We start from the raw sequence: 18,903 nt of genomic DNA on the forward strand, positions 1-18,903 counted from the left end.
TTTCTTTCAGCTTTTTCCAGACCAGCCAGCCAATTGAGTTACAACACATCTGCCAACTTACATACAGCTGCGTTCTCACCACATGGTTCTTATCCATCAGCTCCTTCAACTCCTGTTGCAGCACCCACACTTGTACAATCGCCTGCAAGTCAACTAGCTTTTGCTTCAGCACCAGGAACTCCAGTCTTTCCAAGGCTTGGCACATCCACCCCAATACCTCCTGTTTTTTCAGGTGTTCCTCCGTCAACTGGCTCTTCTGCCCCACCTCCATATCCCGAGTGTCAGAATACTACATCTGTGATCTCAGCAGCACCACAGATGTCTCAGGCTCATGCTGAAGTAATATCAGGAAATGTTGGCACACCTACTCATAGTTCAGCTGCCGTAGTGTTAACGTCCAGCTATAGCAATACAAACTGCAGCCCTGGTATGATGCCACAAACTGGGTGAGTATATTGTTTATCAGTGCAGCCAGCGCATTGTGAAATGTGTAAAATGAAAGTGCAATTGTGCCAATTTCATTGAAACTGCTAAACCTGACAACGTAGGGTTTATTTCTTTCATATATAATGCAATTAATGAGATTGCTGAAAATGGCATCACTTCAATGAACTTTGTGCATCTTAACTAAATATCATTTTTTAGAAAAATTCACTATAATTTGCAGGGAAAAAAATTATGCCACAAAATTAAATGTGACTTGGCTCGGATATGAATTTCAGCTAATACTGAGACTTAATAGCCCAATCTAGTGTAATACTGAGAGTGCGCTGAATTATTGGTGGTGCTAGCCTATGGATGAGATATTAAATTAATGTTATGTCTGCATGTTCAGGTGAATATTAAACACAAACACCTGAAATTATAAGACAGTAAGCTTGATATTCTGGAAGGAACAGAGTTCCAAAAACTGATCAATCTAATTTTAAAAAAATACTGAAGTTGGAGGCACTATAGATTGGTAGTACTATATATTTGCAATTCATGGTCTTATTCTTCATTCAACTTGTTTACATTTTATTCCATTGTTTATGATGATTAGTTTTCCCTTGGTTATTTCCCCCCCTTTTCAAGCTTATATATAATTCCCTTTTTAAAGTTATTAATGAACTTGCTTCCACCATCCTTTCAGACAGTGCAATCTATACCATAACTCACTGTATTTTTTCCCCTCATCTCCTCTTCCCTGGCCCTTTTGCTAATTAGCTTAAATCCATACCTACTGTTACTGACCCCCTTGCCAGTGGAAACACTTTATCCCTATCTACTCTTATCAAGACTTTTCATAATACACATTACAGTGACAAGAAGCTGCAAAAATATGTTCTTTACTTCAAAAAGAAATCTCAAATTTTTCAGTCTCCAGAACTGTAAGTTTGATCATTTGTTATGGGTTTCAGTTATCCAGGAAGTATAAATTTTGAAATGTCCTTTTGGAGTGGCACTATTTTTGCATTCTTTAGTGTTTGTTTAAATTGTCAAAATATTGTTAGTGCACTGGTGTTTGTTTGTACATATAATGACTTACACTAAATCAGTTAATACTGTTAAGACTTTGATGTCTCAACATTATTGTACTAATTCTTGGTCAATTTAAAAATGTATCATTTGCTTTTGTGATTCTGATTGTTGAAGCTTTTTATCATTTTTCAGTTCGTCCTCAGGGTTTCAGACAAGTGACAATTCCAATACACCTCCAGCTATGAACAACTCCTTTCCAGGGCTTGTATCCTTCCCAGGGATGTCTATGTTTTTTCAGAATCAGACTTTATCTCCTGCATCTCTGTCTGCACTCCAAGCAGGAATAACTGTTGCAAATCTGCCTGGACTTCAGTCAATTGCAGCTGCAGCAACTTTGGCAGGAATGCATTCTTCTGGGGCTGCTACGTCCCTATCTGCGCTCCAGAATGGCGTGATGACAGCTACGATGCCTGGACTTCAGTCTGCTGTCCCTGTTGCTGGACTCCAGTCAAGTGCTGATGTTGCCTCTCTTCATGGACTCCAGATTACAGCATCTCTGGGTGGACTTCAACCTAATGGAAATTCAGCATCTCTTGCTGGACTGCAGCCTACAATATCTCTTGCTGGGCTGCGATCTGCTGCAGCATCTCCAATTGGAATGCGTTCAACTGCAGCATCTCCAGCTGGAATACGATCTACTGCAGCATCTCCAGCTGCACTACAAGCTGCTGCCTCTCTTGCCGGTCTACATGCTGTTGCTGCCTCTCTCGCTGGACTGCAGTCTGCTGCTGCCACTTCACACCCTGGACTCCACTCTGCTCCTACATCAATCTCTGAACTCCAGTCTGTTCCTGCCTCCCCCTCTGGACTCCAACATCCAGTTTCCTCTCTCCCTGGGCTCCAGCCTGCTGCTGTCACTCTCCCCAGATTGCAGTCATCTACAACTTTCTCCGGACTTGATTCTATTGTGGTGGCTGCCTCTTTACCTGGATTGCAACCTACTACAAGTTCTGTATCCCTTCCCAGTCTCCAACCATCTGTGACTGCCTCATCTCTGCCTGGTCTTGAGTCTGCAATGGCTGCTGCTTCTTCTCTGCCTGTTCTCCAGTCTGCTTTAAGTGCTGCTTCTTTACCTGGGCTTCAATCTCTAAGTGCTGGGTCGCTACCAGGAATCCAATCTGTAGTAGGTACTCCTGCACTCTCTGGCATCCAATCCACTATGAGTACTACCTCATTTTCTGACCTCCAGTCCACTGTAGGCACCACTTCTGTCCCCAGTATACAGTCTGGTGTGAGTATGGTATCACCAACGGGCCTACAATCTAATGTGGATACTGCATCTTTACCAGGATTCCAGACAACAATGGGTGCTGCATCCCTTCCTGGATTGCAATCTGCTGCACCGCCAGCTTTACTGCAGGTAAGATGTATGAGCACTCGTTGGGCTTAACAGAAGAATTTTCTTAGCTTTTATATCTGGCCAGAGTTGGTGCGCACAGTATCATAAATACAAGACTAGGGCAATTGATTGTAGAAGATGAGAGAGAGTTAGTTTCAGCTGTTTAACTTATAAGTTGAATATTTTCTATCTTAATTGGACTTAGGAGTAGCAGTAGGCCATTTGGCCCTTTGAGCCTGCTCCACCAATTGATAACTCATGGCTGATCCGATTGTGGTCTCAACTCCACCTTTCTGTATGGCCCCCATAACCCTTGACTCCCTTGTCTATCAAAAATCTGTCTAACTCAGCCTTGAATATATTCAATGACCCAGCCTCCTCTGCTCTCTGGAATAGAGAATTCCAAAGAGTAATGGCCCTAAAGTCTCTCTACTGTTTACTCAATACAAATATGACAAATATCCCACATTTTATTTGACTGTTTTAAATTCTGTAGTTTCTACAGAAGTACAGAAAGTTTGATTAAACTTGTTGGTTGACTATTGATATGAAATATTGCCTGTGATTTGCTGTGTTGCTTAACGATAGCAGTCTTGGGCCTTATTAAATAAAGTAGAAATGACTGGGGATCCTATATAAAAAAAATAGGTTGAGACTAATTAGATTGAGTGATCAGAAGAACTTTTTCATAATGTATAGTGAAAGACCATTTAAATTTTATAGAATGTTAATTAGGATGTCACAGTAGATTAGAAAATGGGAAGAGTTCAGTTAATTCTATTCTTTGAAATTGTGACCCCACCCCACCCCCACCTTGCCTCGCCACTTTTTAGAGGGTTGTGGATGCAGCATCACTGCATATATTTAAGACTGCAAGAGACAGGTTTTTGGTGTCTCAGGGAATCAAGGGGATATGGGGAGCGGGTGAAAAGTGGAGTTGAGGCAGAGATCAGTTATGATCATAGTAAATGGAGGAATAAATTCAAGGGGGCCACAAGGTCTAATGCTCCTATTTCTTATGTCTTTACATTCTAAATCTTATGTTACATATCTCATTCACTTTGATATGTGTAGATCAATTATACATTTGTACAGATTAAAGTCTGTACTAAATGTTAGTACAGCATGGACAAGACACTAGAATTCTGAAAGGTATGACTGAAGAAATAAATTGGTTAACATTTTTGTGGCTCCATGTTATGTAGCTTATAGCTAAGTGCTGTTGATAAGTAGAAAAGCTCCATCCTCTGGGTAAGATGGTTAGAAGTTCTGCAGTTATTAATTCTAGGTGATCTGTTGACTGCTCATAAAGATATAAAGAAGAAAGCTTTCAACAAAGCAGTCACATATCAGCTACCTATGTGGTCAGGAAACCAATATAGAAGAGATGAAAAACATTGTCTTTTAATCACCTCTTCACTGAGGAGGACACAAGGAGAGGAAGATTCCAGAATGAAATCAGCTTATGAGGAAAGGCTAAGAAAAGGTTCTTATTAAAGGAAAGATTTAAAAAGGACAAGGTCATACCATTGTTATCAAGAAAATAGCAATTACAAGCCTGAAAGATGTGAATACAATATTAACAGTCTCTTGATAGTACAGAATTTGGATATTGCTGAAGAGAGAGACATGTTACCGAAACTTTTCATCTTATACTCAGCAGAGTAAATGCAAGAATGCCAAATTTCAAATAATCATGACAATTTATACTGTAGGAGAAAAGGTTGCTGATTGGTTGGCTAGTAGACAGCCCATGCTTGCAAAACCCAAAACAAAATGTCTACTGTTGGATGTGATTCTGCAATTAGGGATCACTTGTTGAATGTTCTGGAGTACACTAATAGCTGCACGAACAACCAATTTAAGGTAATCAGTCAAACTCGTAACGTGGCTCATTTATGATTGCTAGAAGCATCATACATTCATACGCAGGAGCCGTTCTTTGCAAGCAAAAGGAATATGTTCAAGCCTTGCACCTTTTTTGAATTCCTCAGGAGCTTGGTGAGCCTATAGTTAGTTCCTTTTTCCTTTCTCCATGGTAACACCTCGGCCAATCAGAGTTGACTTGCTAACCAACCAGCAATCTTTTCTCCTGTAGTATAAATTGTTGTGATTGAAATTTAGCATCCTTGCATTTCTCCTGATGAGTGTAAGATGAAAAGCTTCAGTAACATGTCTCTCTTAGAAATTTTCAGATACAATATTGGAAAGTCTTGAGCAAAATTATATATTGGAGGAAATTTACTTTCCACAGACTTGCGTGGAATTGGAATAGACTTCCATCAGAAATACTTAAGGAACAATTGATCAAGCCCTTTAAAAAGATTAATGACTAGCTAGTTATGAATGGGATGAAAAATCAAATAAAATACCCATTGAACATATGCCAGCAATGTTTGCCAAGTCCAGCAGATGAAGACTGAATCACAGGTACAAGAGGCTATTTGACCTGTTGTGTCTTTTCTGGCTGACCAAAAGAGCAGTTCACCTAGTGCCACACCCTCACCTTCTCCCTGTAGCCCTGCATAATCTTCCTTTTCAGATAATATTACAGTTCCCTCTTGAATACCTCGATTGAATCTGCCTCCACCACATTCTCAGGCAGTGTATTCCAGATCCTAACCATTTCATGTGAAAAAAAATTTCCTCATATTGCTGTTGCTTCTTTTGCTAATTATCTTTTATTTAATCTGTGTCCTCTTTCTCTATCCTTCCACCAATAGGAACAGTTTTTCCCTATCTATTCTATCCACACCCCTCCATGATTTTGAATATCTCTATCAAATCGCCTCTCAACCTTCTCTCTCTCTCTCCTCCTCTTCAAGGAAAATAGTTCCAACTCCCCCAGTCTGTTAATGAAACTGAAGTTCCTCATCCCTGGAATCATTCTTGTGAATCTTTTCTGTTCTCTCCCTAGTGCCTTCACATCCTTCCTAAAACATGGTGCCCAGAACTGGACATAATACTCCAGTTGAGGCTGAACCAGTGATCTATACAAGTTTAACATAACTTTCTTGCTTTTGTATTTTATGCCCTATTAATAAAGCCTAGGATACTGTATGTTTTATTAACTGTTCTCTCAACCTGTCGTGCCAACTTCAATAATTTATGCACATTATTACAAACAGGGGAGGACAGAAGAGATGAACTGAAACCCCCAGTTCCCTTCCCTTGTTGCCTGTAATCAGTTTGGTTTTGGAAAAGGTGGTGTGTGTGCATCTCTTCATCCCCCTTGAATATGTGATCAGTTTGAAGCTTCGAATCAGTTTGAATCTTGTGAATCTTTGGAATTCTGTACCCTGGAGGGTTGTAGATGCTCCATTGTTGAATACATTTAAGGCTGGGATAGACAAACTTTTGATGCCTCAGAATTAAGGGATATGGGGAGCGAGCAGGAAAATGGAAGCCCAGGATCAGCCATGATCATAGTGAATTTTACCTTTTTCCGATCTCACCCCTTCAGGCATAAACTTAGCTGGGGTGGCCGGTTTTCTTGGGCAGCAGCACAGCCTGGATGTTGGGCAGGACCCCACCCTGGGCTATGGTGACCCCCTCCCAGCAGCTTATTGAGCTCCTCGTCATTGCGGACGGCGAGCGGGGGATGATGCGGGTCGTCTTGTTGTCCTGGGCTGCGTTGCCAGGCAGCTCGAGAATCTCGGCCGTCAGGCGCTCGAGGACAGTGGCCAGGTAGACGGGGGCTCCGGCCCTGACATACTCGGCATAGTGACCCCTGTGCAACAGCCAGTGGATATGGCCGACGGGGAACTGCGACCGGCTCTGGAGGAATGAGTCTTGGCCTTGGCACGCCCTTTGCCTCCAGTTTTACCGTGACCAGACATTCTGTTGTTGCCCCTGCTGATAGTCTTCACCACTGTTGGAGGGCGGAGCAGGCTTAACGAGCCGTATTTTTTTAAAAATTCATTCACGGGATGTGGGCTTCACTGGCTGGGCCAGCATTTATTACCCATCCCTAATTGCCCTTGGGAAGGTGGTGGTGAGCTGCCTTCTTGAACCGCTGCAGTACATATGGTGTAGGTACACCCACAGTACTGTTAGGGAGGGAGTTCTAGGATTTTGACCCAGCGACAGTGAAGGAACAACAATATATTTCCAAGTCAGGATATTGTGTGACTTGGAGGGGAACTTCCAGGTGGTGGTGTTCCCGTCTATCTGCTGCCCTTGTCCTTCTAGATAGTAGTAGTCGTGGGTTTGAAGGTGCTATCTAAGGAGCCTTGGTAAATTCCTGCTCCTGCTCCTATTTCTTGTGTTCTTGTGAAACACAGCAGCAAGGTTTTGTGGGTTTAAATAAAGAGAATTATTTATTCATGCATTCAACACAAAAGTCTAAATGCTACATCACTTACGTCCACAAACACAATAAAGGCACAGTTAAAGAGAATTACAAGTTGTGAACTAAAATAATAAGTCATAGTTCATGTGTCTGGCTCAATTGTAGGAAATCAGTTGTTGTGGACCTGGTAAAGAAAGGAGTCTTTGTAGTTTAGATGGGTTCAGATAGCTGGAGTTGGATATCAGGATTATTTTAGGAACCTCTCAAATAGATGAATGTTCATCAGGTCACTAAGTTAGGCACTTGTGGTTTTTGTATTAGGAGATCCAATTTCTTTATGGGTGGACTTGAGTTTAGGAATCCGGCTGGGAGGCTTTTTAGATTTCACAGCCTTCTGTTCTTAACAAGAAAGATGACATTCCCTTTTCTGCAGTTGCTGTGGTTTGTAGTTTTCTCTACAGTCTGCCCAGGTGTTTCTGGGTCTTTGGATGATAAAACTTGAGTGAAACTGGCTCAAAATAACACGATCAATGGTCATTGTCCACCCAGAATAACAAAAAGTCATTACTATACAATGGTGATAATGGATGAGTTCTTCACACTTACTCAGGATGATTTGGTGTCTGCCCAGCTCTCATTGTTAGGGTTTTGTGTGGGTGTGAATGACGTAGCATTTATATTTTTGGGGTGAATGTGGGAACAAGTCATCTTTATTTAAGCTCCCAAAAGCTTACTGCTGTTATTCAAATTGACAAATACTCAAGGGGGATACACGCACAACTCCCTTTCCAAAACCACACTAATTATGGGCAGTAAGGGAAAGGAATTGGGGTTTCAGTTTAACTCTCTCTCCTCTCTCACACACACACACACACACACACACACCCCCCCCCACCCCCCACTTGTATGTAACAATGTGCATAAATCATTAAATGTGGCAGGACAGGTTCAGAGAGAGCAGTTAATAAAGCATACAGCATCCTAGGCTTTATTAATAGGGGCATAGAGAACAAAAACAAGGAAGTTATGTTAAATAAAAACAGAAAATGTTGGAAAAATGCAGTAGATCTAGCAGCACCTGTGGGGAGAGAAACAGAGTTAACGTTTTGAGTCTGTGTGATTCTTCAGAGCTCAAAACATTAATTCTGTTTCTTTCTCCACAGATGCTGCCTACCTGCTGAGTTTTTCCAGCAATTTCTGTTTTTATTTCAGATTTCCAGCATCCACAGTATTTTGCTTTTATCGTTAGAAGTTATGTTAAACTTGTTTAGAACACTGATTCAGCTTCAGCTGGAGTATTGTATTCAGTTGAGACATGGAGTCTGGACTTGTGTTTTGGGCAAATCCCCAAACAATAGCAAGTGTAAATTCTGCAGAGGGTATTTGTCTTTATATCTCCATTCCATGGAGAGAAGCCCCCCAGGGTGATTCAATTAGGAACCTTCCAGATGCTGTGGATAGTCTTTGTTGAAGTTGCAATGGTCACCTGACCCATGACAGCCACCTTGGCTACTTTGTCTATTTTAAAAAAAAACAAATGACTGTCCCAGAAGCTTCCATATGAACACACCTCACATTTGAAGTTATGGGCATGACACTCATATACCCAGGTCCCTCTGTTCTTGCATCCCCTTTAAAATTGTCCCCTTTATATTGTGTCTCCATGTCCTTACTACCAAAATGAATCACTTCACGCTTCTCTGCATTAAATTTCATCTGCCACATGTCCTCCCATTCTGCTAACCACGTCCTTTTGAAGTTCTACACTATCCTCATCACAGTTCACAATACTTTCAAGTTGAATCATCCGCAGCTTTTGAAATCGTGTCCTGTATACCAAGGTTTAGATATAGATATATATAAATATGGAACTCTACTATAATTCAAATAATTTAAATAAAAAGCAATAGACCACACATCTAAATCATACGGCAGATCAATTAGCACATGGCAAGAATAGACAACTGAGGTTTGAGAACTGAAAAATATACAAAAATGGGGAAGGGGGTGTAAACCCTACTAAGGTAGAGGAACTATCTGTAACATGTTTGCCGAATAATGCAACCCGCCATCTCGGCCAAGTAATAGAAGCATTGAAGAATTAAAATATGTTAAAGAAACAAAATAACTTGAGAAGGTAAGACAGTGAATGAAGGAAATGGTAGAAAATAGGAAATATGGAATGTTTTTTTTAAAAAAAAAATAATTCTGGAGATTAGGTTTGAAAGAAACTGGTTTGTCGTTTAAACAGAAGATGCTGGCAAAATGCAGTGTGTATAGGTCAGGATTCAGAAAGAGGGAAAAACAGGTCACGAGAGATGCAGCCCTTGCTCCTATTCCCTGACCAACATTGCTTTGATGAAGGATCACTTCCCTCTTCCCAATGAATATCAACTCAAATGCCTCACTTTGGACATTGACAGACACCACCCCTCTACACCATTCGCAACTCTTAGTGTAAAGGAAATGGAGAGGTAGCTCTGAAGGTTTGCAGATTGTCTAAGAGAAAGATGAGATGTTGTTCTTGAAGATTGCGTAAAGCTTTAGAACACTAAAAGGCTGAGGACAGAAAGTTAGGACTGACTATGTGATTTGTGAGTTAAGTAGTATACTACAGGGAGCTCTTAAGCTATGCTTGTGGACAGAAGCGAGATTTTTGGCAAAGTGGTCACCAAATCTTTGGCCTCCCCAGTGTCGAGGGGAGAGCACTGAGTAGTAGGTACAATTTTGTTCATTTACCTCCTCCCGCACCATAAGCAACTTGTGATTCAGCAACTTGTGTGTACTTTTAATTCTTTGCTTATGGTGGGAATTCAGAGAAGATGAAGATCTTGTTGAATGTGTATTTGAACCCATAAAGGAAAATTCAGGGGAGACCTGACTAATAGCAATCAATTAACTAGATTAAAATTACTAAGGTTTTAGTGGTGCTAGAGAGATTGGAGGCTAGACATGAGAGAGGGGGTGCTGTAAGACAGTTGAGGTCTTGTTCAAATCTAGGTAAAGGTATAAAATAATGTTATTCCCAAGGCGCAGTCTGATTAGTTGTCCATTGCATGTGATTGGTCACAGCAGAGTGCAACCAATACTAAAATGGAAATTGAGCAGCTAATCAGAAAGCATAGTTGCCAGATAAAATGTATCAGTGAGCACCCTGTGTTACAATTACTATAGCAATTACAATTACTGTACATTGTGCTTTTTTTTTCCAGGCACATTCAGCTGCAACGCTGGAGAATTTTCCAACTCAGGGCAACAATGGTTTTACATGCTACCCATCCACACCAGGAACTCCATATTCTCTGCAACCTGGCTTACCTTCTCAACTAGGGTGGCAGTAAATAGCGGACTTGCTTTTGAGTACCTTCTAAACTTCAGATATAAAACTGATGCTTGTTGAATTTATCCAGCTCTTTGATTAGACATACAGTAGATTTAGCAGTGTATGTAGGTGAAACTTGATGGTAATTTTCCTAATAGAAGATATCTAAGGATATAAAAATTGTAAAGGATGAAATAGAAACAGCATCTTAAGATTGAATTGCTCCTTATTAGTCACAATGTCAGTAAACTAGTGAGACTTGCTAAATGCTATGTTTCATTCAAGTGTTATCTATGGGACATTATATTAATAAGTATTAATTCAAGGGAACAGTAGCATGGGTGTGATGTTACTGAACTAGTAATCCAGAGGACTGGACTAATGAACCAAAGCCATGGGTTGAAATCCCATCCTGGATGCTGGGGAATTTAAATTCAGATAATTAAATAAATCTGGAATAAAAAGCTAATATCAGTAATGATGACCGTGTAACTACTGGATTGTCATTTAAAACCCATCCAATTCACTATTGTCCTTTAGGGAAATAAATCTGGTGTCCTTACCTGGTCTGGACTATGTGACTCCAGACCCACAGAAATGTGGTTGGCTCTTAACTGTCCTCTGAAATGGCTAGAAAACCACTTAGTTGTCATGGTTCACTACTTTCTTGAGGTCAATTAGAGATGGACAAAAAATGCTGGCCTTACCAACACTGCATACTTCCCATGAATGAATCAAAAACATATTTTTGTATAGTCTTTCAAATACATTGCAACAGATCATCTCAGTGGTGTATTGCAGAAGATGAACGGCTAGTTATGGATTTTCTGAAAATAATTTCATTACTGTACTTGTTCTGGCACTGTTCCGTTCATACTGGTTTTTTACTTCTGGAAAGGTTTAAAACTTAGGTTTGACTCATGATAAGTTTATATCATTCCCTTAGAGACAAACCAAATACATGTTGCAATCAGAATTAGCTAATGGGATAGATATTTCATTTCTCTGCTCAATTATTGGGCCAAGTTGCATTTGGAGAGAGGGGTGGGATACTCACTTGGTAACCAAAAGACATTTGGTTCAATAGACCATATATGTCTTTGCTCACTATCCAACCAGATGTTATTAGGCTTGTTGACACTTATAGAATAAGCTCAGATCTCCTCTAATCTCTGACTAACCAAGTGGCATATTATAGTTTGTGGTATTGTTTTGATAAAGATGTTCTATTCTTCTTGTCATCCTTTGAGAAAGGACAAGACTCATCAGACTGAGGGAGTTCCTGCCCCACAATGATAGATTTACAACTCTTCCCCCACACACCCCCCCACTCTAATCTCTCCCATACATCCAACAAATTTGGGGCAATGTTATTGATTCAGATCTTCCACTTCTCTCTCTCGGCTCCAATTTACTCACTTTTTGCTAAAGTTTACTTATTGAAAATGCCCATCGTGGCAAACCTTTAAGCAGCTACTGTAAAGATCAAAAGTTGGGCTTACTGATTTATCTTGTTTGCATACAGTGTTCGGGATTTTGGTTGCTACAAAAATGTAATTTCCAAAAATGTTCATGTACTAACCTCGGGTATGCTACCAGAAGAGCTATATAGATTTCATTTTAAAAAGACCTTTATAAGTTTTAAAAAAACACGGTTTAAAAAATTACAGTACTGGTAAAAGAGTTACAATGTCCTAAGTACACTAAGTAATGCATTTATCAGCTGAATGTCATCTACATGCATTGAATAAAACTCGAAGATGCAATTTGGCTTGCATCATCTAAAAAGTATGGATGGAACTTTCCCAGGCTGTTGGAGATGGCTTCAGAGGTGAGAAAATTGCAGAAAATGACATCAGGTCAGGATCCTGACGTGACCCTGTCCCCTTCCAGCTTTCTCAGGGAAAGTTGGGAGTGTAGAAGGAGGAACCCCTGAGATTGAGGTCGGAAGCCAATTGAATATGTAAGGAGGCAATTAGGAGCAATTGTGCACATAGATTCCCTCTTGTTCAACAGTGCAAGAGTTCCACCCTGTGTCTGCAACACAGCAGATTCAAGAAGGCAAGTTAACAGCGGGAACAACTTCCTTAGTGAAGCTGATGAGTAGTGAAGGCTTTGATCAGTTATACCGAAGATCTCCAGCCATGGCCAGGTGAGAGGTTGATGTTCAAAACGCTCCTATCAGAGATTGCTTGGCAGGCAATTGCTTGGACGGTACTTCACCTGTCTACTGCTTCATCCACATTTCTCTGCTTCCAGCCTCCCTTGGCCATTTTCATCTATGCCTGCTTGCTCGGAGAGGCTGTCCTCTTCCTCGTGTCCTTGGGAGCGCTCAACTCACTGCAGTCCCTCTGCTGGTTCTCCAAGTAAGGGTAAAAGACCCAGAATACAGCATTCCCAGGCCTCCTCTCCATTCTTGTGGGTGCTAGAGCTTGAAAAATCCATACGCTGCTCAACTTTTCTGAAACATGTCAAGAGAAATCCTTCCTCTAAAAATAGCCATGTAATTCTGCTCGCCCTTCCTACTTGGTCAGGGAGCCCGGAGATGTGTTCTTTATTGGTTTACTCTGATAAGGGGTAAAAAGAGGTTGGTACTGTGACTCGAGAATGATCCCACCATTGGGTCAGAGACTAAGGTGGTAAGATTTATGTTTCCCAAAGCAAATGCTATCTTGTGCTAAAACTAATTTACCTCTATTAATGCCTCGTGTTGAGGATGATTCTTCCTTGGATGGCTGTGTGGAATATATTTATTCCATATACCTGTTAATCCTTTTATTATTTGGTTGCACTTGCAGCATTTAAGTGAGAGTTAAATCACATTCATTATCAGCAGTGTAAAGCCAAAATTTGAAATTGTAACAGAAATGATTAAAAACCAAATTGAACTGTCATTTCGCAAAACAAAATATTTAAAAATTTAAACAATGCACAAACCCTTTTCTTCCAGGATCTGGGTTTGAATTTAGCTAGGGTTGCAGGAATAAGATGCTCCTCTTTGAACCATACATAACGACTGGGAGGAAAATAATAATTAAAAAATAAAATCCTGGGGTTTAACTCTTCAATGGGTCAGTCTAATTCATACATTTTGCTTTTTTAAAAAAAGTGTAAGGTCTTGGCACAATCAAAATAATTTAATACAATGCAGCAGAAGCTGAGTACTTTTGGATCCAGGAAATAAGCATGTGACTGTATCTTTTTTATAATGGAAAGTGGCAGTTTTCCGGTGATTAAATAAAAAGTTGATCTTTTATTCTTTTGAGTATTGTGGAGACATTTACCCACTTGGCACAGTGTGGCTTATGGATCCACAAAATGCTTTCAGGGTTTTGATCTAATTCCTGCATTTGTGCTGTGCCTATACTATTCTTTAATATCTAGAATAATTAGACATAGAGAAGATCTTTCTACTTATGGGGGAGTCCAAAACAAAGAGTCATAAGTATAAGGTAGTGACTACTAAATCTAATTTAGGAGAAAGTTCTTTACCCAGGAAATTATTAGAATGTGGAACTTGATAACCCATTGAGTAGTTGAGGTGAATAGCATAAGTGGAAGCTAGATAAGTACATGAGGGCGAAAGAAATAGAAGGATATACTGATAAAGCTAGATGAAGTAGATAGGGAAGAGGCTCCTGTGGAGCATAAATACCATCACAGATCTGTTAGACCAAATGACCTGTTTTTCTCTTGTAAATGCTGTGTAATTCTAAGTGGTTTGAAAACTGGCTTAAGCTGATTTTTTAACCAATGAAAATTCCTTTTCTTTAAAATAAAATTTCTCCTCCATTCATCATCTATTTTTGCATAGAAGGACAGGTGAATGTTTTAAACGTTAAGGAAAAAAATTTCAATAAGCAGAAAAGAATTAAATTTAAAAAGGTCACAATAATTGGAAGGAAGAAAACTGACATGGCCAACACAAATTTGCACCTTTTAAAAAATGTTTGATGTAAACTTGTGTTTTCATTCTTTTTATTAGTAGTTTAGGAGTAATACAGCTATTAAAACTATTCCTCATGTTTAAGTACTTTATTTCTGTCAGAGCTAGAGCCGGAGACAAATTAAAGCAGTTGATCAAGGGAAGCAAGACTACCCCTGATTCTGCTCACCTTTTTAAAGATTCAAATAGTTACACTATAACAGTATAAATATTTTAATTTACTGCACATACTAAAATGCTCAACAAATAAATGCAGTAATAAGTCAGTACTGTTATATTAGTATACACAGTAGTTTTTACTGACCAAGCTGTTTATACTTGGTGTTCATAATTCTGAGGTTCTAGTGCATATATTGAGTGACCAGCTAATAATTTTTGATAATTTGCACTCTGATTAGAGATAAATTTGTAGATGAAAACATGAGCAGTAGTCTACTTTTGCAAATAAACAAAAAGCCAGAATTCATTGCTACTAAAAATTAGTAAACATTTTACTCTTGACTTGAGTTTTAAAGCATTTTTAATGAAATATTTGTACTCCAAAACACATGCTTACAATGGTCTTAATCCTTGAGTATTTGTTTAGAAAAATAGAAAACATTTTTCTTCTCTAAAGGTTATGAACAATGGCCTTTTGGGTTGAATACTGAGGTTAAGGCTATTGGTGGACAGTACTGTCAAGCATAATGTGAATTTGCTGGCATACTAATCAAAGAGTTGGTACAACATACACATCCTGTTATGAGGAAGTTTCATTTACAGTGAACCTTGGTTCAGCTACTGATTCTCTGCATTCCCTATGCGTGTTTAACAGAATTGTATAAATTGAACATTGTTTGTTATTCAGGTGCGCCTGTAAAGAGGCTTCAGCTGTAACACATCTGAAGTTATACATGTTCTCTAGTAGCCATGTTGATACTGTGTAAGCAGTTTAAAATCTATTCTCCTAATCAAGCTGTATTGATTTTAATTTAATATTGGATTTTTGACATTTGTTGGTATGATGGAATATCAACTTTAAAAATATTTTTTAAACTTAAAGCTGTAAAGCTTAAAAAATGTGCATCCTTGACATTCTTTTTAAAATGGTATACAGGATGCTAATACGCAAGAATGGTCAAACTGGCACTTTCAGAAAACTTTAATTCTATATCATGTTAATACATTTTATGGTAAGTGTGTCATCAAGAGAAACTTCATTGTTCCTAATATAGTATATAGGCTTGCAGGATAAAATGAACTTTACTGAGTGCAGTATATATAAGTTACTTGATCTTTGTTTTGAGCTTTTATGTCTTGATACACTATTTTGGTACACTGTCAGAACTTTTTTGTAATTGTACACCTTCCAACCCATGAGTTTGATTGGGAGGAAGCTCACTTGAGACATGGACCAGTTGGGCTGAATTACTTGTTTCTGTATTGTAGATTCTATATCTACACGACTTTCAGTTATTTTTGTATTGTATGCAGTTTATGATACAAAGTAACAGATACTCAAGGAAGCATTTATGTGGTTCCAAGGTTTTTTGTAAATATATGCCAACACGCAACAAGAAGCCTCTTACTCAACATTAATTCACTTTACCATCTATTATGTGTGTACTGTCTATTTTATTCTTGATGTAGGACTGCATTTTTAATGAGATAAGAAAAATGCCTTAAAATAACAAATTATTGGATTCTGTATTGTCACATCATGTTGACATTCTTAATTTCTTAAAATTAGCTACAATCACACAGATTTTTGTGTCCTAAATAGAGAACCATTTTGCAGCTTGTCTGCTTGATCTCGTCCATTGAATAGGGTTTGGTTTGACACATCGGGCAAAAGAAAGGGAAAGAGGAAGTTAAAATAAATAAAGAAAAAGAAATCTTTTCTAAAAAAAATACATGTATTAAATGTGTTATTCAAGCACCTTACTACAAATTTCAGTGTAGAATTAAAGAACTATGAGCACTCTTTCGAAAGAGCAGCAGACGAGAATTTGACAACACGTATTTTTATATGGCATCCAAGAAGTAAAGATTCATACTAGCTTCATTGCTCACTCACAAATGAAGTAAAGTGCAAGAAACAACTCTGGACAGAAACCTCTCTTTCCGTTTACTACTTCATCTTTACCAAGAGGGTTTTCAAAATGGCAGCTATCATGACATTAATATGGCCCATTTGCTTGTAATATTGATAATTATAACAAATTTGATGGTGGAATTTCTGCTTTTTCAAGCAATGAGAATGATCTTGTAACTTGCTTTTTGTAATGTGTGACTTTCTTGATTTACAATCTGTATTTGACTTCTCATTGTTTATGTTGTGTTCATAGCAATGTTACTTTAGTACATAAGAGATTGTATTTAGTTCAATAACCTAAAATTATTGTATGTAAGTAGGCTAGAAGATTGCTTTTATAGTGATATGATCTACTGGATAATTATTACTTCAAAAAAATGCTTATGCAATAAAACATTTTTGCTATGCACAATGTGACCTGTTGCATTGAAAAATCATTACTTAATTGTACTTGGATGCATTTGCAGTGGTGACAAATGTGATTTCTGTCCAAGGATATTCAGATTTTCAAGCCATTTGCAGAGCTTTACACTATGTATTTATTTTTTTGAGAAATCCCCACATCTTGTTTGAGAGTAATGACTCAAAGTTCTTTTGGTGAAAGGGTGAAAATGGGTGCTAAATGTCTGCTGAGCTAATAAGGCCCACCTGTTCAGAAGTAGGACTTTAGCCTACTATTTGGGGCTAATTGACAAGTATGACTTAAACATGCCTGGAGACGCTAAAGCAGACACCTGTAGGCTTAGCACTTGAGCGCTGTTTAGAAGCAATTTTGTAGAATGATCAATGGAAGTGGTTGCATGGATGTTACATTTAAGGTGTGCAGTGCACTAGCTGACGCACAATGGAACTTTTCCGGATGGCTCAAGAGGGGATACAGGTTATCAGGTGTGGCACTGGAGTCCTAGGTGGAGGTGGTCCAGAGGATGAGGGACATCCTTTACCTCAAGGGGTAGGAAGTCACCTCGCCCTCCTATTTCTCTTTCCTGCAACAGATGATGCTGTACTGCCTGGCCTCATCATCTCCCATTTCTCCTTCAGGTCAAAGGGTGCTCCTGGCAAAAGTCTTAGGACCAAGCACTCCATTTCTCCTGGTGACTTCTATAATATTTCCAATTATATTTATTATATTATATTATATTTCCAGTATTAACACTCAGAAAAAATGTTGGTTGAATGTTGTGAATTCTTCAGTGTCCCAAAAACCTCACCATCTGCCTTAAATTTCCTTTTAAAACACAGCCTATCTCCAGCAATAAGTGAACAGTGAAAGTTGAGTGTGGCTTTAAGTAGTGCTAGAAATACTCAACAATGATGACTTTACTCGTATACAGCTGGTCACTGTTGGAGAGGTTGTTAATTGAAGCATCAGCCACCAAAATGGTGTATAGCCTCCTCAATGTAATTGTCAATCAGAGCCTTAACAATCCTCAGGTGGCCATTTCTAGTGCACACTTCAACTCCTTCACCAAAGTGTCTTGCACTAAAGGCTGGCTAAACTAGCATTGTAGCTCAAGGCCCCTTGACCACCTCAGAGGCTCTTTAGTGTCTAAAATATATGATGGCAATCTACTTGTTGGTATTTCCACTAGAACACTAATAAGCAGAACATGAAAAGCAGTGATCTACTTTTATAATGGTATAACTCAATTTATTATCAAACAATTAGGAAATATCTTAGGGTTTATTTTTTCAAACTGATAAATTTACTCTTATTGGATAATTGACATATTTTGCCACACCAGGGCCTCTTGAGTAATTGAGCAAACAGGTCAGTCCCTGCTCAATTGGTCCCAGAGCAATTAAGGATGATTTCCATACCATCGGTAACATTGCTGCAAAACAACCTTCTCACTTTGTAGCAAGGTTAAAATTGGTGTGTACATTGAACTCTTATTTTATGCTGTCTAAATTAATACTTGATGGTTTCAGAACCAGACTCCAGTGTAAACATGGTATTTTGTAGTTTGAATCTCAAGGTTAAGCGATGCAAAGAGAAATTGTTCACGTTTTTAAAAAAAAAATCAACTGATCATCCCTTCTGGGGAAAGTTACAAATAATTTTCAACATTTAAAAGATAACTAAACTCTTGTTATTTGTAAGGTCACCATCAAAAGAATGTTCAAGAGCTCAGGGTGAATTTTGGGAGTGCTAACCACTCCCAAATCTATACGGTGCAGAAAGAAGCAATTCGGCCCATCGGGTCTGCACTGTCTCGCTGAAAGAGCAATGTACGTAATCCCACTTCCCTGCCTTATCCCTGTAACATTGCACATTCTTTCTTTTCAGATAGCAGTCCAATTCCCATTTGAATATCTCAATTGAACCTGCTTCTACCACCCTCTCTGGAAGTTTGTTTCAGACTCCAACCACCCTTTGGGTGAAAATTTTTTTCCCCTCATCACTTCT

General features: G+C 38.9%; 1 protein-coding gene across 6 annotated transcripts in view; it reads left to right on the plus strand.

Annotated features, from left to right (window-relative positions):
- The window catches only part of proser1 (proline and serine rich 1), a 33,599-nt gene extending 16,694 nt beyond the window's left edge, over window positions 1-16,905 (plus strand). For all 6 annotated transcript variants that reach the window (XM_078545273.1, XM_078545277.1, XM_078545274.1 and 3 more), the window contains 3 exons: window positions 11-446; window positions 1,654-2,881; window positions 10,364-16,905. In XM_078545273.1, coding sequence (XP_078401399.1) covers window positions 11-446; window positions 1,654-2,881; window positions 10,364-10,492 — 1,793 coding nt within the window. In that variant the 3' untranslated portion in view covers window positions 10,493-16,905. The remainder of the gene's footprint in view (window positions 1-10; window positions 447-1,653; window positions 2,882-10,363) is intronic.
- Window positions 16,906-18,903: the final 1,998 nt, after the last annotated feature.

The sequence above is a fragment of the Cetorhinus maximus genome, chromosome 7 (genome assembly GCF_964194155.1).
Source record: "Cetorhinus maximus chromosome 7, sCetMax3.hap1.1, whole genome shotgun sequence".
In the NCBI taxonomy this organism is placed as follows: domain Eukaryota; kingdom Metazoa; phylum Chordata; class Chondrichthyes; order Lamniformes; family Cetorhinidae; genus Cetorhinus; species Cetorhinus maximus.